The sequence below is a fragment of the Lingula anatina genome, chromosome 9 (genome assembly GCF_051362555.1).
Source record: "Lingula anatina isolate TDL-2025a chromosome 9, LinAna3.0, whole genome shotgun sequence".
Taxonomy (NCBI): Eukaryota; Metazoa; Brachiopoda; class Lingulata; order Lingulida; family Lingulidae; genus Lingula; species Lingula anatina.
Window position 1 is genome coordinate 11,021,520 of NC_141775.1, and position 19,812 is coordinate 11,041,331.

At 39.6% G+C, this 19,812-nt stretch overlaps 1 protein-coding gene across 3 annotated transcripts; it reads left to right on the plus strand.

Annotated features, from left to right (window-relative positions):
* The first annotated feature begins 3,062 nt into the window (after positions 1-3,062).
* Positions 3,063-13,272, plus strand: LOC106158819 (carbohydrate sulfotransferase 11-like). 3 transcript variants are annotated; one of them, XM_086996226.1, is made up of 5 exons: positions 3,063-3,293; positions 9,135-9,357; positions 10,008-10,030; positions 10,411-10,557; positions 11,139-13,272. In XM_086996226.1, exons 2-5 carry the CDS (start codon positions 9,237-9,239, stop codon positions 11,868-11,870), a joined length of 1,023 nt encoding a protein of 340 aa, XP_086852352.1. In that variant the 5' UTR covers positions 3,063-3,293; positions 9,135-9,236; the 3' UTR covers positions 11,871-13,272. The 3 variants fall into 3 exon arrangements, with proteins under 3 accessions (XP_086852352.1, XP_086852351.1, XP_086852350.1); XM_086996225.1 differs by lacking the exon at positions 3,063-3,293 and adding an exon at positions 4,447-4,583; XM_086996224.1 differs by lacking the exon at positions 3,063-3,293 and adding an exon at positions 6,968-7,151.
* Positions 13,273-19,812: the final 6,540 nt, after the last annotated feature.

Sequence of the window (19,812 nt, forward strand, 5' to 3'; positions counted from 1 at the left end):
GTTCTTAAAGAAATTGGTCATGAATAATTATAGTCGTACTGATCCCAGAAAATGAGGCAGTTTGTGCATTTCCTTGAAGTCCAAATCTCTCCAAGTAAGAACACATTCAGAATAGCGGACTAACAGATTCGGGGATCAAATATGGCGGCATAATTCCTGATTACACACTGAATAGGTTCCGTGCGGGGATTGCGCAACAAGCATGCAAGTGGGGTGACCAAATTTGATCCGCGGATCTGTTAGTCCGATGTTCTGAATGCGCTCTAAGACTTTCATACATTTAAAACGTGTAATCTCGCTTTAAAAATATAACACGAGAAAAATCAAGAGTGTCTCAAACCCATTTTTTAGATAGGTCTACTCGGTGAAATTCCACCTTGAATTGAACATGTGAAGTAAGGTTTTAATTTGAAGTTACAGAAGAATTTCAGCGATTGCAGATGGTTATAAAGTTCCCCAAGGTTTCATATTTGAAGTCATTTCTCTCAAAAGAAAATATCAAAAAGGTTTCATCGTGATGGAATATCTACCATGTCAAAATGTCTCTCAAGAAACGGAAACTCTTTTCAAGCCCATGAAAGCCGCAAGAAATTGAATTTCCGATATAGCTCTTCATGTATCACAAGATAGAATTGACAGCGCAAGGAATGTGAACGTTTCCTCTGCTATATAATCTGGAACTAATTTATAACCCCCTTTCTCTGTGTCAGTACATACCTAATTTTATACGTCATCTACTTCATAAAAGTTGTCTTTTCGGCGGCAGTCAATAAACACAGTTTTAAATACGAGCAATAACAAACGGGTTGCTAACGGGTTTAGGCTAAAGCTGCGTTATTTCTGCGTTGAGTCCGTAGCCAAGGTGGATTCCTTGGGTTTAAAACTTAGCCTTAAAAGGTTCATTCTAAAAGTGCATTCAGGACAGGATGATCCGCGTACTAACAGTTCGGCGGACAAAATATGACTGGAACCCTTAAATCGGTGTCGCCAATAGTCTCCACGCCTCCACTCGCACCATATAATCTCGGCTCCGTGTTTTAATAGCTAGGGCCCTACAGCGACGGCACATGAAGAGGCGGGGAAACCATCAGGGAATAAGCAGCATCTCTTTTTAGTGGGGTCGGCCATATTTAGTCCGCGGATCATCTGTACTGAATGCACCCTAAGACCAATCTTAATTTGAAATTAGTAGGCCCGTGTTTGTTTTAGAATGTCAAACGCCATAAACAACCAACCGCTGTTGGAGTTGTATTCGCAAGACAAAGTAACGATAATATATCCAGGCCCGTAGCCAGCAATTTCAGAGAGGGGGTTCGTTTTCTGAAAAGGTGGACCTTTTACCATAAAATCCTCAAGTAGGTCTACATAGGTCAAATTTTACCCAGAGTGGACCTTTTCCCAGCAAAAAGGGTGGTTCTTTCGAACCCCCCGAACCCCCCCCCCCCCCACCCACCCCCGGCTACGGGCCTGATATCCCACAATTGTCGACAAATTTCATTGAAAAGCATAGTTTTACTTAAACTCTCTATATGTTCGTTCGGGGCGCTAGAATACACTTTGTATGCTGTCGCTGAGACTTACCCAAAATAACTGCCAAAATCCCATGCAAAATCGCAACTCCCACAACCAGACAAACCACGTAAATTCCCGTGTAAACGGTTCTCGTGCCTGGACCGAACCGCCGGGGCCCGAGGGCCGGACATTTTCCCAGAAACATCTGCAAATGCATTGATAACTTTTACTTTGATAGCTCTAACGTGTGCTTTGTCGTTGAAAAATGTCTCACGATCTCATACAATTTGCATTTCTTCGTGGCATAGAATATGGGTATATGGGTTTAGCCGCAGATCGACACAGACAGTAGTGGCGACTACTGATACATTTTTTTAATTTCTTCGCGATATGGATCATAAGGGCCTATTAGACTACGATAATGGGGCCAATATAGCAATAAGTGTTTGAGTGCTAAGACTACTCCAACAATGTGATTGTCTGCAGCATGTTTTAGCGTTTCTTTTATTGTTTATCACTTCCTAATTACTTCATTCCATCCGTCTATCGATCCACCTATTCATGGCTGTTCTTCTCTTTCTTTAAGAAAGTGGGCTGAAGAAAAAAAATCCTTCGGACATGTGATGGGAAGGAACTGGTTGAAGAATCAGTCACTTCGTTCTGGAAGGGGTCGAAAATATTGGCGCAAGCCTTGGTTTTGGTTTCGTTAAATAACACTGAATAAGAAGCCCATGCCTGTTTTAATTTTAAATATATTCGACATACCCTTAACAAAGTCCCCCCTTCTCTCTCTCTCTCTCTTTCTCTCTCTCTAACGCACAGACATTAAACAAAATCCATATAAACCCCTAATTAAAGGCAACTTTTGTGGTCGTCATATGGCCCTTTCAGTTTCTGGATCAAGAAAGGGTTTTTATTTGCCCCAAGAAAAAAAAAGAAATACGGTGATGTAAACAAAATTATTTCACTAATGACCCTTTTCAAATGAATGGATTACACGTAAAGCTGACAATAATTGTAATAACTCACCTTGAATAAATTGTTGAAATTCGTCGCCAGTTTAAAAAGTAGAGTTCAACGGGATGCGTTTGTATTCCACAAAGACGCTTCGTCCTCAGCGGCTCATATTGTTATTCTGACTGTGAAAGAAGCCTTCAATTATTTACAATACTTTTCCGCCTTAATACGTGACCATGATATTAGCGAGAAAGAGACAGGCATCGCTCTGGTGAAAAACGATCATTCAGCATCCATCAAACGAAACTGCACATGTTGACCATCAACGATTTTGCACAAGACTTTTTCCCCGACTTTAATAGGTCGACTTAAATAAAGTTGCAGCTTGAACCAAATTCATGGGAATAACTACAAATACGTTTTATCGTCTACGCCACAGGTAGAGAGAGAGAGAGAGAGAGGAAGAGATTTTTTTAATCCTCGCGATAAGTGTGGTTTTAGTCAGCGTAATCGCTTGGTGACTCACTCACAGTGTGGTAGATGTGACAACAGTGCGACCCTGCACATTGCGGTAGATGGCGCAGTTGCCGAGTTATCCCGATGTGTCAGGAATGGAAGTCCTCTATTAACCGTAGTCCAGTTCCCATTACTTTGTACAGGTGACATTCGTCCCATACACCAACCCCGGACCAATACTACGTTAAACGCTTACCTAAAGGTTACTTATCATATGGGACCCTGGACTCCCATTCCTGCCACACCAGTGTAACGTGACAGAGAGTCCCCCCATAACAGAGAGTCCGCTTCCATGTTCATTTGTACAGGTAAGCCTCGCCCTAGATTTTGACCCACTTAGGTCAAACTAACCCTAACCAATGTAACTGTATGGAGGGCGGACTTTCTGTTACACGGACCTTCAGGTTCGTCGTTACACCGGCACCCAAGAAGAATGTGCTATCACCGCCATCAATTTCATAGAACCAGTTATACAGACTCCCCAGAACAAGAAAAAAAGGACCGTTTCAAAAGTTATGCATCTGGTACACTTAGTCCGAAGTGCACGCTTGACCCCCCTTCGGTTTTTGAAAAAATATATCACACCTAGTGGTGGATATAGAGGGGGGGTCTGGGTGGTCCTGGCCTCCCCCCCCCCTTCGATTTCTGAAAAAAATCACACCAGTGGTCCCAACTTGAAATTACAATTTTGACTAGCTGAATCATAGTTCTAAACTGTACCAAATGGCACCGTTTGCCCTCTTAAATACCAAAATTTTTCGGGTCCCATAAGCGCCCCCGTGGGCCTGGGCGGTGGTGGTGGTGGGGGGGGGGGGGGTCGGCTTTGCATCCGCCCCCCCTTCAAATAATCCTTGATCCGCCCCTTACACCAATATTCCGCTCTTGAAATTAGAATCTTGACTAGCTAAATTATAGTTGTAAACCGTAGGCTACCAAAGGGCACTGTTTACTCTTTTACTCTCCAAAACACAGGCCTGTCGTTTCGGACCCCCCCCCCCCTTCAAATAATCCTGGAAATGGCTCGCCGTATTTCACTTAACAGAGGCCCTGCGTAATACCACTATTTTGGACTTTTGGCAAATCATCCTCTTCCAGAGCTTTGCAATACTGGTAAACGTATAAGCAGCGTACAGCTGACGCATGGATAGCGAGCGTATTTGTAACGTACAACTTGCGTATGGATTGCGAATATATGAGTAACGCATGTTGACATATAACCACTGTAGATGTAGTGTATATTAACGTATGAGTATCGTATATGAGCGTATAACTGTAACTACTTATATAGTGAGCGTATAAGTAACGTATGTGTATCTTTTTAATTGTTTTGTTAAATTTGAACTGTTAAATGTGTCAGATAAAAATGTATTAGAAATCCCCTAGCTACCTCGTATTCTTTTCATAGCAACTAAATCGAGGCTAAAAAACAGAGATAGAAAATATGCTTCGAATGGCGCCCACATAATAAGACGCTTAGTTTATGTTTCTACCAGCTGTGACTTGCCGGTGTATGAATTATTTAGTACTTTCACGCTGTTAAACGTTGGTCATGTGTATTCACAGCGCTTATATATCTTAACGCAAGCGGACGGAAAGAGGTATGTACCTGTAAATGTGAATCTATTGCCCTTGTTGATAACAATGGCTCTTACAACTTCTCTAATTTTCGTAATATGTCAGAACTTAAGTAAGTGCTGTATCGATAAGCAATGTACGTGCTGGTATGCAGACCGTCTGTTATAAATATACATATAGAGAAAAAATGCGTGACGTATCAAGTATGAAGACTTGGCTTTTTTGTGTGAGAGATGGGTTTTGTATGTTATAATTCGCATTGGCACTGCCTGTGGTAGTGTGTGTGTGTGTGTGTGTGTGTGTGTGTGTGTGTGTGTGCACGCGCGCGTGCGTGCGTGCGCACGCACGTGCCTGCGTGAATGCATGGGACGTGGAAGGCAGTTTTAAAGTGCTGTGCAAAAATACCAATGAATAAAACCCAGAAGCATAAGTATGGAGAACTTAAGAGGAATTTTACCAAAGGTATCAAAGTAATAATCAATGCATGCTATAAGAAGATTGGGTCCTTTTTACGAGTTATGTCATTTTTATGGCTTTTTGATTACGCTTTTGAAATTTTACGACTTCAATTTATAGGCAGATTAACAAGAGCTAAATGCCCCAGGTTTTTACAGCCTGCGTTAACGTATGCGCAATGAAAGCTAGCTTTCATTTTTTCTTCTCAACTGGGTCGACATATGCCACTGTGAGCGCAAATAGGTTGATAAGGTTTAACCACGCCTGAACTCAGCTTGAACCTAGGCTGAACCCAGTCTGAACCCAGCCTGAACAGCCTGAACTCAGCCTGAACCTAGTCTGAACCCAACCTGAACCCAGTCTGCACCCAGTTTGAACCCAGTCTGAACCCAGTCTGCACCCAGTTTGAACCCACTCTGAACCCAGTCTGCACCAAGTTTGAACCCAGCCTGAACCCAGTCTGAACCCAGTCTGAACCCAGTCTGCACCCAGTTTGAACCAGTTCAAGGATTGCATATCCCAATATATGAACACCAGTAGTTTTATATTAGCGCTTATATATTTACCCATGTTTTATAAATAATTCGACAGTGTATTTAGTATTATTTAATTTATACAGACGCAATTACACGAGAAAAGTGTATATTGTAGCATGTATAAGTGAACATCGCCTCCAGGCCTTTTCAGGTGGCTGTTTTTTTTAGGAGGGAGAGGGGCGGATGTCACTGTAATAAAAAAAACATGACCTTGGCATCAGTATAACTGCCAGGCAGAATAAACTTGATTCAATTTGGAGCAGAAGATTATTTTATGCAATAATCAACGTTATTTTCAACTCATGCTGGACATGTATGTACTACTATGACGTAAGAATTAACTCTCGGCATTCAAATTGGAAAATCTTCTTTTGTCCTCCTTATTCGATGTTATTGTCGGCGATTTGATGCAAAACAAATCTGAATTAAGTTTACATTTTGAACGTTTTAGAACTTCATCATTTAACTAGAAGAGTTATGTGCAAAACATCGAATCTAAGAGTGCGTTCCCACAGATTTTAGATCGATCTATCCCCGTGGGAAGTCTCACTAGATTACTGTCAGCTTAGCCGGCTTAAATGTCTGCCCCGCCTACTAAAAGCTGTAAGGGGGTAATTAACTTTCGTGCCCGTTCGGCTGACAGCAATTTAAAGTGAACCCCCAGGGAGTTAGGTCGATCAAGAGGAATCGACCTAAATCTGTGGGAATGCAGTCTAAGTGCAGGAACGGGTCGAACAATGATTTGCCTTCTTCTCCAGAAAAATAGATATGACGCAAAAACAACGTAAAAAAAAAACAATAATAATAAATAATTTACAGTCGTGTTTATACAGTTAAAGTATAAAATCTGCTGTCGCACATTTAATCACCAAGCTGCAGCTACAGGAAACGACGCAGGCAGGTTTAGTGTTCGGCATTTTTCGTTTGAAATAAGGAAATTGAATTGCTGATAGTGATTACAAAAAGAGAGATTGCCTCTCCTGCACTCTTCGCTCTTCGCGCGCGCGCGTGCGTCCACTCACACAGACGCACACACACGCACACAGACATAAGTAACGCGGAATAGTAAGATTGCATTTATTTTTGTTCACACAATAAGCAGAGACCTTGAATTTAATTCATTCTTTGCACAATACAACAGGTCTAAACTCAATCGCTACAAGAGGGCAATAACACTGAAAACTCACTCCACTCCTATTACACAACATTGTTCATTTGTATATGACGCCAGATCTAGTAGTTGATATTTGCGTGATTTAGTTCACTAAGGCAAAAATATCGTGATTAATTCAACAAGTTATATTAATAGGCGAGTGAGCTAGAGTATTTTACGGCAACACAGCATTTTTCAAACAAACCCAGATGCGGGTCAATGTAATGTTTCCAGTGAAGTAAAATATCAAAGTACTGAAGGTGTGGCCTAAGCACATGTTAACACAAGACTGCGTGGTATTTTGGGCGAATTTGTCTGGTATTGCCAGACGATTTGAGCTTAATGCAGCATTAAAAAGTTCTACTCTCCGCGAGTGACTTTTAATGGGCATTTAAAGCGGAAAAGTCGTGGGCGTCAAGTGAATGGAAGGATTGTATGCCATTGAGGTACGGTAGGTCAGAGCAGAGAGAGAGAGAGAGAGAGCGTGTGTGTGTGTGTGTGTGTGTGTGTGAGAGAGAGAGAGAGAGAGAGAGCGTGTGTGTGTGTGTGTGAGAGAGAGAGAGAGAGAGAGAAAGTGTGTTTGTGTGTGTGTGTGTGTGTGTGAGAGAGAGAGAGAGAGAGAGAGAGATTTGTCTCTGCCCTCAGCCACTGTATGGATAAGATTCTTTGTATGGACAGTTAACAGTAACTTCTCGATCACAATATGTTTGGGAGAGCACCTCCTTTTTACTGCTCGCGTATAGAGCCCTTTCAGAAACTGGAGGTTGCTTGACCTCTTGTTGATACGCTGTGAAGTGCTCTTAGAACAAGTGCGTTAAATATACTGTTCACTATTAATATTCTGCCGCTAGATATTCATGTTTCTGCATATATTTTGTGGTATTTCAGGTAAGGTCGTTCATATATCTAGACGTAACCGAAATAAGACTAGATATGTTGCTTGTCAGATCCTTTACCTCTTGTAACATAAATTATTGTAGCAATAAGCAGTGTTTTTTTGCGAATTATGAAGCTCGATATTTATGTGCTAGATGTTTGCTGCATTTTAGGTGAGGTCTCTCATATTTCTATAGAGAACTACAATTAGATCAGAAGGAACTTTGTTTTTTAGAACCTTTTGTACATGTGCGTCAAGGATATACAAAATAAGCAATATTCTCTTTTGAGAATACTTCCCCTCGATACTCGATTTGGAAGCTCGCTGTATAAATTTCAGAATTTGCGCTTCCTCTGCGCATTCCACTTGTTGAGTAAGGCGCTGTCCGTGAAGCACTTTATCTGAAAACAATCTCTCTTGAAAAACTGTGGTGAAAAATATGACTCATCACTACCATGAGAGAGAATTTCCGTTGCCGCCTCCATACTTAGGCCGGATTGATACGGTATATTGTTTATAGCTTTGCCGTAGATTTTCCCTTTTTCTCGGTTCATGAATCAAATCGGCACATTAATAAAATTTAAAAATTAAGATAGTGCGGCTTCATTTCTCCGCCTTATGGCCGTAAAGAAAATAACATTGAGAGTTCGTCTAGCAGTGGCTGCTGAGTTCTGGTGGCAATGTTGTGTCTTGTTGTGAAGCCCTGAAATCGCCAGGAAGACACCAGTGCTTATCGGAACAAGACGTGTCGTGAAGAAGTCTACAGTTTAAATTATGCATGCGTTTGACCATTTTAACAGCTGTCCAGTTGACCGCGTCAGCTGTGGGTCAACTCTGACATCCGTGACACGGATCTTTAGGTTGAATTTTGCTTCCATAAAATGTCGTCCAATAGAGACATCAGGTATTTCATATGAAATCCGCATTGTAGTTTTTCAGTATTATATCATGGGACAATTTTTAAACATTTTGACGTGGGCAGTATCAGTGTGTAACGATCTAATGCAGTAGATTTTACCGTTTAACGTATATTAGGCGTTACGGACTAAGAGTATAGAAGCAGTGGGAAACATGCATAGAGGATGATAAGATACTCAAAACTACTCACCTCTATTCTGATACCCGCTTTACAATGCAGTTAGAAGTAAAACGGACAGTTCCGTGTTTGTCGGTAGTTTTCTACAAGGCGTTTTATTGAATAACATGTTTGAGCTGTGTTTCACGCCACAGAACCAGCATAGGGCCTACCACAAATCCTCTTTCAAAAATATGCGGGTGCTTGTGTGAATTGATGGATATGAATGTATATATCTGTACGTTAAAGCTAGTGAGTGTTAATTAAATTATGAGAAATGCCACTTCCTTTTTTACTTTTTTGTGTTACTGGCAGGTTATTCTTTTTTTCTCTTTGCTCCCTTAATACATTTGGCCGACGAAATGAATTTATAGATTTTACCGTTTCACTGGGACTGTATATTGGGCGTTACGGACTACAAAGATCTGCTTTTCACAATGGATATAATCATATCTAATTGTCAAATCTAAATTCCAGCTGGACATTTAACGTTGACCATCTGTACCAGAATGGGTCGCCAGTGCCACACGTCGTCTGCATGCCAGTGCACGTGACTGTCACGTGCCGCTCCACGTCAAGATGACGTCACATTTAATACCGTCATCTCGAAGCGTCGGAATATTTTGCGTGCTACTGAACTTCTTTTTTCTGTTCTATATTTGGATGTCGTTTACACCTGTTCAACACATGTTTAGATACAGTAAGTATTTCATATATGTATAACTAAATCTGGTTTGTACAGAGATATGTGTCTATTTTAGGACTTTAAGTTATAAGTTATTTACGAGTAAGTTATCTTTTGCAGTGGGACTATATGACTTGTTGAGACATGCACAATAAGTGTTACACATCTAAACATCTGTGACAAATTCACATGTATAATGACCAATTCAACTAAAGCAATGATAATACGTTTGACTAAATACCTCGGGTTCTCTTTTGAGAAAAAATGAGCTTCATCGTTCCAATAGTGTTAATAATTAAGTTATTACATTTCTAAGGTATTTTCAGTTCACAAGAAAGTTGGATGAATTTTAGTTTTGTGTAATTGTAACTAATAATTTATACATACTTATTATTATTATTATTTTCTACATTTATACACCTGGCTCTGATGTAAAAGAGCGAATAAAAAATCATAATTATATTATTTTTTAAATGAAGGGCAAGACTTCATCAATTTCAGTCTGATATATGAATTCGTCTGATATAAGCAGACACATTTGTTGACAGTATTTCAAGATATGAATTTTTGATAGTAAGAATTGTGATCAATATGTGGTCTTGAATGTTTGTTATTTTTTGCTGTGATTGTTTTAAATATAAGAATGTTTTCGTATTTTTTCTTAGAAGCTGGCAAAGTGGAACCACAGGTAAATTTTTGAAGATAAATTGTTTGAGTTGATTGTCGTAATCTTTGTATAGATTAAAGGTTGACAAAAATAGAATTACACAACTAATTTTTGTCAAGTACATGTGTGGATCTAAAACTGCACTGTCCTAGATTCAGAGAAGTGCATTATATTAATTTGGCCGTGTTAGAAAATAAGTTCATCTGAATGTGTTATATAAAACTTAGTCTTATGCGATTCAATTTTTTTTCCATCCAAAAGAAAACGAGGTAAAAGATGTTTAAAAAACCTGTATGTGCAGAATTTTTTCTTCTGCTCTTCGCTGCACTGAGGAGGACTTCCTTTTGGTGGAAAAAAATGGATCTAAGACTAAATTTGGCCATGTCTTTTTATTTTCTCAGCACGTAAACTGGAACGCCGTGCCAGTGGCCTGGCAAAGAGAAATCATGACCAGGAGAAATCACTTGACGACAATGTGCAAACGTCACAAAATGGCGGCGAATTACGACACCCTGGCAATACGCGACATTCTTACACCATTTCTATGGGTATGTTTTTGTGCGAAATCGTTATTTAATTTCAAACGCTTAGTATGGTTTATTTGGTTGTGTTGCTTTTAAAGAAATGGTCTGCGAAAAAAGGCCGCAATTAGAACCTATGTGTAAAGATCACACACTCACACACACACACACACACACACACACACACATAGTGTGACCTCCACCAGGACTGCAGATTAATTATGAGCACTCTTCTCTTGTGCGAGAGATTTGTGTTACGAATTAGCCAGATACATAGTCGTGAATATCTAATGAAAAATCAATCTGTGATCCTGAGAGAAAGAGAGAGAGAGAGAGAAGAGGGTGAGAGAGATTATGGAAATAAGTAAAAATACGTGTTAATATTCATGTAGAGATTGGCAAAATGGGTTACTGGATAAACGCCAGCTTGAAAATATACATTGTAAACAACAACAACCAACTCTACACATAATTTTTTTCAAAACTTCATGTCATCATCCCAACCATCTACTACTGCTTTTGTCTTTACTTGGAAATGTTTCAAATACAAAAAGAAATAATTCCGTAGTAATTGGAAACCTCGTTAATATAGGCAGATTATTTTTCAGGTGGACGACAGCCATGGTCTTATCTATTGTGAGGTCCCCAAGGTGGGTTGTACCAACATGATACGCCTAATGTACGCCCTTACGAGGAACGTAGACCCAAAATTATACCAGTCTCTAAACGGCGGTCTGGTACACGCCTCCTACAGGAAGTACCTGGTGCCTTTGTGGAAATTCTCCGACTACGGGATTAGGTTTCGTCTCGAGAACTATCTGAAAGTGATGTCTGTCCGGCATCCACTTGAGCGACTGGTGTCGGCATACCGGAGCAAATTAGAAAAAGGAAACAATAGATATTACTCCAGAACCGTTGGTCAAGCAATCGCACGGAATTTCAAACTTAATGAGACGGTGGATGGGAGGAAAGTTTCTTTTATTCAGTTCGTAAGATTTTTAATTTTGACGTTGAAACAAGTGGACAAGTCGGTTGACCGGCATTGGAGGACGTATGATAAATTATGTAATCCTTGTGACGTGAAATATGACGTCATTGGACATTACGAGACTCTAGATCGTGACATGAATATGGCGCTCAGAATGCTTGGTGCAGGAGATACGTTTCAGTATCCTACTTCCAACATGTCTGCAGTATCGTCTGCGGATGTTTGGAAGGCATATTACACAAATTCATCTTTGACTGAAATTGACACCTTATGGAAATTTTATGAAATGGATGGATTTTTGTTTAATTATACGCTGAATGAATTGACTTCAAGCCGGAAAAATACGCTATGACGGTATTTTTAGGATTAAGAATTTTTAAGATTCTGTAATTATTTTTATTCAATTAGAACATTCTTTTTCTATTCGTTTGTCTAAAAATGCTACATGTTTGCATGGAAATTGCATTTCATTCTTTTAAAGATGATTTTCAACTCAGAAACTGGATAATCCCATGTACTTTTCCATGAATCTTGTGTACTAGCTGGTGGGCCAATATTACTACAGACATTATTTTTCAGTAATACTCCATTGTTGCAATTTTGATGCAGTTGATAAGAATATAATTGCCATTCCTTAATTTTTAGACACCGACATGAGTCGAGGTATAATTTCAACCATCACCAGCAGATTGACGCTTTTTCGAACAAAGACAAACCCCCTCCCCCCGAAAAAGAGGGGGCTGATAAAGATTTTATAGTCATTAACCTAACAAAAGCATTCCGTATGGATATTTTGTATCTTTATCATGTTTTGTAAGTTATGTTTTTGTTTGTTTGTTTTTTATACTATTTGTACAAATGTATTTAATGATCTGAATCTTTAAGTAAGTCAAATAGTGTTTACCTTTGCAAAATATTCACTACAAAGACAAAGGATACCTTATTACACTAGCTACTGTTACCAGTCGGTACCTTTAGGTTTAGAGACTGGTTTTCTTTCATTTGGAGACACATATGTATGAAATAAGTAAGATAAACAAATAAATTTGAATAACTACATGATGTTTAAGTAAATTGTACAAAGTAAACGCGTTCAAATATCCATTCCTCATTGCGAGACAAGTAATTGGATGAGCAAAATTTTAAACTATCAAATGTTTTCAGTTACCAGTCTTATAGTTTATGAAATACTAAAGATAATTAGCCGAAAGATAGGAAAAAATGCCGTTTATTTCTCAAGTTCATAAACCTATGTGCAGAAAACCTATGTGGAAAATATTCATGCAAGAAGCCTTTATCAGTGACAAGGTAGAAAGTTTTCATTTGATCAGATGCCCACCAACGAAGCTTGTGCGGCTCCTTGGTAACTCCGCGGTCTTGGGCACACGCAGACACTAAAACGTGGTGAAGTGAAATATCCTTTATTTTACGAAGGTGTAAACGAGGGATCCTATTTTTTTTATCACAGGGGTCGCTACCTGCTGCAGGCTCTGGAAGTGATGTTCTTCAGTTTTGTATTCTGTGCTAGAGACCACTGTTTTATTGCAGGGTCCTTCTGCAGCGTCTAAAATAAACTTGGGTATAGCGCCCCGTTCCAAACAAAGTTACCATTTTGTATTAGATTTTTATACCATACAATAACACACTGGACAATAAAAGTGTCACCCCTACTGAACCAATACTTTGGGGGAGATAAATGACTGTGGAATGATATGCTCCTGGTATCATTTTATTGACATCAACTTTCACACACACACACACACACACACACACACACACACAAAAAAAAAAAAAATATGAGAACAAAATATACATTCTAACAAGATATGCAGTTTCAAGTTCAAAATCAGTACTTAGTGGCATAACCACGTGACCTAATAATAGCTACCAGTCTACAAGGCAAGGGTTCATATAATTGTCTGATGCGTTCAGGGCTTATGTTGGCCCAAGCATGAAACACTTAATCAAACAGAGTTCGTCTGCTGGTTGATCGGGCATTTGTAAAAAGTTTTGACATATCATTCCACACATTTTCTATTATGTTTGCATCCGAACTCTGTGCAGGCCACATCATCCTGCTAATGTCCTGTTGGTCAAAACAATCATCAACTGCTCTGGGCCTGTGACAAGGAGCATTGCCATCCTGGTGAACAAATGGATAATTCCTGTCACCAAACATGTTAATAATAGATGGTAGCAAGTCTGACTCCAAATCATCGATATATTTCTGATGATTTACGTTTCCATCAACCACTACCAATCCACCAACGCCATGGATGCTTATGCAGCCCCACACCATGATGAATATGCTGCTCTGGGTTCGAAAATTCAGTGCATGTGGTTCAAATACTTTACCAGCAGTTCGCCTGCATCGTACACGCCTGTCATCAGAGGTCAGACCAAAGCGACACTCGTCAGAAAATACTATATAGGACCAATTGTCATGGACTGTCAAGTTCCAGATCCTGTTGGCCCTAGTTCACTCTACATTGCCTGTTTTGTAACGAAATAAGAGGTTTCAGTCTTGCTACCCTGCTGTACATTCTCTGCTCATGTAACCGACGCCTAGCAATTTTCACAGACACATTCTTATGTGTGAAATTTTTCCACTGTGTTGTCAACTGACAAGCAGTGTCGAACCCTGATAACCTGGACATCAAAATCAGTCATCGGTCTTGACGGTCAGTAGTTTTTCTTGGACGACCCATCAGAGGCAATGTGTCTCTTGATCCAGTGTTTCTATACCGAGACCAGACCCTCTGCACGGTTCTGACTTAACAATTCAACTGTATCGATATTCTGACATTGCTTATATTCCGTCTCTTCAGGTTAATAACTTGACGTCTATAATCGTTAGATGATTGCCTGTATCTTGCCATATTGGAGGAAGACAGGATTAACATTTGCTGTAGGCCTACATGTACAAGACCAACAATAAAATTCCATGGTATAGCGGTTTTATACTCATTAGTCACATTACAAGTAGACCAGGCATTATAACTACCCACGATCTGCCTAATTTGATTACTATGATTTAGGGGTGACACTTCTATTGTCCAGTGTGTGTAGCTCCAAAATTAAAAACTGAAAGTAGGTTTGGTTGAGTTTTACTTTAATCTTCAAACTGTTGTCCTTCGGGGGTACAACAATTAAATTTTCCAAGAGTATAATTAATTATGGGATCTTAATGACACCACCTTAATGTAACTACTAAGGTGTAAAGCGCTAATTGTCATTTAACCTGGTTGCTTATGGCTTTTTGCAGTGGCAGATATAGGGTCCTGACTCCCCCTTCGACTTCTGAATAAATCATACCAATGGTCCCCTCTTGAAAGTAGAATTTTGACTAGTTGAATCATAGTTCGCCCTCTAAAATACCAAATTTTTTCGGGGGCCTTCAGCAGGCCCAGAACCCCACGTCAAGGAGACCGGCTTTACTCTTTACTTTACCTTTAAATAATACTGGATCCGCCCCTGCTAGGTACTCTAATTTTCTCTGAAATTATTATTCTGTACAACCACCCTCTAGTTAAGAATTTATTGGGAAGAAATAATAGGTGTCAAAAGATTTTTCTAAAAAGGTTTTCGCCTCCTCGCTACCATAGCGAGCCACATATCAACCCAAGCCATTTGCTGTGTTCCACCCAAGGCACCACTGTTGCTGGCACCCAGGCTAGGACCCAATGACTCACGTCCCTTCACTCAGCTATGGCAGTAGCTGAGTGAGTTGGCGAAGTCCTGGCCAGGGTCAAGACCGGCTCTGGTTAAAGTACTTGGAGTCTCCCATATATAAAGGGATTCGAGTTCCAGTAATTACCTGCGTGGTAGCTACAATCTACATGAAGGTTTTTCCTATCTAGCCAATATAAATTCTGTACAATAGGCCAAAGGAATTTGGTTCGTTCAAGTGTTTGAAACGCGTTTTTAAATCTTTTATCTTTATTCTAAATAAATGATATTTGATTTTCTTTTAATGTTATAATAGATAATAAGTAATATGAAGAAACGTTACCTAATTTGGAAGAGCAGATAGGTTATTACCCTGTAAACGAAACTCAAGGGGTTTCTCAATAACTAATAGCATTTACTATTGTTGCCAAATGTTTGATTTAGATATCATTCTATTTTTAGATATCGCACACTTGCCAGGTAAGCTCTATTGCTGAATATTCGATAAAAGGATTGTGGCCACTGAATTTGATAAAATGCTGGGATATTGATCAGTAAATTTTATTAAAGTTTTATAAAAATGGGAAAATAAAAACTTTCTCATTCAGTCGCAGGTATCAATCTAAAAGCGGTCAATTCCCGGCGTTCAATTCGCAAAAGGAATGTTAAATGTTTGAAACGGACCATGGTATTGTATTCTCTTTTGATGAAGAACCCCTCCCCCCCTCCCCCCACTCCCTTGATTTCTGAAAAACACACCAAATGTCCCTTCTTGAAATTAGAATTTTGACCAGCTGAATCATAGTAATAAACCGTACCATATGGAAGCGTTCGCCTTCTAAAATACCAAAATCTCTATGGTGCCTTCAGCGCCAAGGGGGTAACCTTTTCGTTTGCGCCCTCCTTTAAATAATCCTGGACCCTTATCTGCTAGGTACTCTGATTTTCTCTTAAATTGTTAATCGGTACAGCCACCCTCTAGTTGAAGAATTCACAAAAAAAAAAAAAATTAATGAATAAAAATTAATAGAAAGAAAAAAATAATAGGAGACAAAAAATTTTTAAAAAGAGGTTTTCGCCCCCTCGCTACCATAGCGAGCCACATATCAACCCAAGCCATTTGCTGTGTTCCACCCAAGGCACCACTGTTGCTGGCACCCAGGCTAGGACCCAATGACTCACGTCCCTTCACTCAGCTATGGCAGTAGCTGAGTGAGTTGGCGAAGTCCTGGCCAGGGTCAAGACCGGCTCTGGTTAAAGTACTTGGAGTCTCCCATATATAAAGGGATTCGAGTTCCAGTAATTACCTGCGTGGTAGCTACAATCTACATGAAGGTTTTTCCTATCTAGCCAATATAAATTCTGCACAATAGGCCAAAGGAATTTGGTTCGTTCAAGTGTTTGAAACGCGTTTTTAAATCTTTTATCTTTATTCTAAATAAATGATATTTGATTTTCTTTTAATGTTATAATAGATAATAAGTAATATGAAGAAACGTTACCTAATTTGGAAGAGCAGATAGGTTATTCCCCTGTAAACGAAACTCAAGGGGTTTCTCAATAACTGATAGCATTTATTATTGTTGCCAAATGTTTGATTTAGATATCATTCTATTTTTAGATATCGCATACTTGTCAGGTAAGCTCTGTTGCAGAATATGCGATAAAAGGATTGTGGCCACTGAATTTGATAAAATGCTGGGATATTGATCAGTAAATTTTATTAAAGTTTATAAAAATGGGAAAATAAAAACTTTCTCATTCAGTCGCAGGTATCAATCTTAAAGCGGTCAATTTCCGGCGTTAAATTAGCAAAAGGAATGTTTAATGTTTGAAACGGACCATGGTATTGTATTCTCTTTTGATGAAGAACCCCCCCCCCCCCCGACCCCCACTCCCTTGATTTCTGAAAAACACACCAAAGGTCCCCTCTTGAAATTAGAATTTTGACCAGCTGAATCATAGTAATAAACCGTACCATATGGAAGCGTTCGCCTTCTAAAATACCAAAATCTTTATGGGTGCCTTCAGCGCCAAGGGGGTAGCCTTAACGTCTGCGCCCTCCTTTAAATAATCCTGGATCCTCCCCTGCTAGGTACTCTGATTTTCTCTGAAACTATTAATCGGTACAGCCACCCTCTAGTTGGAGGATTCATGGGAGAAAAAATAATAAGAGACAAAAGATTTTTTAAAAAGAGGTTTTCACCTCCTCGCTACCATAGCGAGCCACATATCAACCCAAGCCATTTGCTGTGTTCCACCCAAGGCACCACTGTTGCTGGCACCCAGGCTAGGACCCAATGACTCACGTCCCTTCACTCAGCTATGGCAGTAGCTAAGTGAGTTGGCGAAGTCCTGGCCAGGGTCGAGATCGGCTCTGGTTTTAGTAGTTGGAGTCTCCCATATATAAAGGGTTTCGAGTTCGAGTAATTGCCTGCGTGGTAGCTGCAATCTACATAAAGGTTTTTCCTCTCTAACCAATATAAATTCTGTACAATAGGCCAAAGGAAATTGGTTCGTTCAAGTGTTTGAAACGAGTTTATAAATTTTTTATCTTTATTTTAAATAAATAATGTTATATTTTCTTTAAAAGTTATAATAGATAATAAGTAATGTGAAAAAAGATTACCTAATTTGGAAGAGCAGATAGGTTATTACCCTGTTATCGAAACTGAGGGGGTTTCCCAATAACTGATAGCATTTATTGTTGATGTTGATGTCAAATGTTTGATTTCGATATCATTGTATTTTTAGATATCACATACTTGTCAGGAAACCTCTATTGCAGAATATGCGCTAAAAGGATTGTGGCCACTGAAATTGATAAAATGCTGGGATATTGATCTGTACCTAAATTGGTTAATTATTTCAGTGACAGCATTCAATTTTATTCAAATTGGGAAAATAGAAACTTTTCCATTTACAATAAATCCAAATGTGATCCCCCTGAAACTATAAATAAATGCATATATAATCATTCATCGTGCTGTTATATGTATGTAAAGATCTTCATTTTTTATTAACGTATGTCATTGTTGTAATATGTAATAGTTCTTTCCTGAAAAATGTGCTGAAATCAATAAACTTTTTATTATAACATATACACCATATTTTATAGGACCTCGATCGACTGGACAATGTGGACCTGACAGTTGCCTATGATTCATCATTTAAGATGACCACAGCTGGCATAGGGGTGGACATTTACGTGGTGAATACCAGCTTAAATAAAGATCACGAAGATTTTGGAGTGCGTGTGTCTTATGGATATTCCATTTCCTCTACGGCGGCCGATGATCACGGTCATGGATCCCACGTGGCCGGAATATTGGGTGGGGCAAAATACGGGGTGCCCAAAGACGCCAATATAATTGCGTTGAAATTAATTGATAAAGACGGCACTGGAACAGTTTCTGACTTTCTCAACGGGATACAGTGGATCCAAGATCAAATTAGAATAACAAAACGGAAATCTGTGGTTAATGTTTCTCTCCATTGGCCGAGCTCTCTGAATCTGCTAATTCTGCCGTCGAAGGCCTGGTAAAAGACGGTATTGTCGCCGTCGCTGCCGCTGGGAACAATACAGGGGACACCTGTCAGTATTCGCCAGGCAGTGAACCGTTGGCAATATGCGTAGGGGCAACAGACTGGCTAGACAATGTAGTATCCAGTTCCAACAGTGGTTCTTTTGTGGAAATTTACGCTCCGGGGTTGCAACTAAAGAATGACTGGTATACCAATCACACATCAACTACAGTATGGTTCAAAGTGGAACTTCGTCTGCAACAGCGTTTGTTGCAGGGGCAGCGGCTGTGTATCTCTCTGCCCTACCAGACGAAGTCGTGCCTTCAAAAAACCTAGTGACTGAAGTCGAATCTTTTCTGTATTCAACAGCAGCCGCTGTTATGCATTTCGACTTCATAATCGCCACCTTGGCATCAGAATTCGTCAATAAAGTGGACAAAGCAGACAAGAACGGAAACTGGTGAGAGTTACCAAACTTTCGTGATTACATCGTGGTAGAATTTGCCATCCAGTCTAAACCGTGGCTGTTGACACAGTAATACTAACATCAAACAATACAGGCTCAACAAACGGACCTGCATAGAAATTTGAAAATGAAGTCGTTGACCCCGGCGAGTTAATAATAAGCTGCATTGCTTTTGAATTGGGGACGGCCATATTAGGCGGCGGATCAGTTAGTATACTTGGTTCGTCTATTCTGAATGTCCCCTTAGGCTGCATCTTTGAAGACTTGATTGTACTGACGGAATAATAGGAAGCAAACGCGTGTGATGATGTGAGCACTGTGCACGCCAAAAATGGCGTTCACGCAATGCACTACTCCATTGTGTTGGGTGTGTATTGTGTTAGATGTGGCTTTAATGAATTGGGGGAGGGAGCAACAGTTTTTAATCAGTAAAAGTGAAGGTTTGAGGCTGCGTGTAATCAATGGCGTGCTGGCGAGGAAAAATGCTTTGTAGACGAGGGCGATATTAATATTGCTGTATTATAGATGCATTATAGATGCACTAGATGGAAATATAATGATATTTTGTGTTTATATAGTGATATTTTATGTAGTCAGGACCTCCAAATTTCAGATGGCAACATTGTAAGATAGA

What these genes read in the sequence shown, in the direction of transcription:
- LOC106158819 (XM_086996226.1), top strand. Translation starts at nt 9,237, where the DNA reads ATGACGTCACATTTAATACCGTCATCTCGAAGCGTCGGAATATTTTGC. An exon ending in TCAACACATGTTTAGATACA is followed by an intron (nt 9,358 to 10,007) that starts GTAAGTATTTCA and finishes ATTTTTTCTTAG; the next exon opens with AAGCTGGCAAAGTGGAACCA. An exon ending in CTGGCAAAGTGGAACCACAG is followed by an intron (nt 10,031 to 10,410) that starts GTAAATTTTTGA and finishes TTATTTTCTCAG; the next exon opens with CACGTAAACTGGAACGCCGT.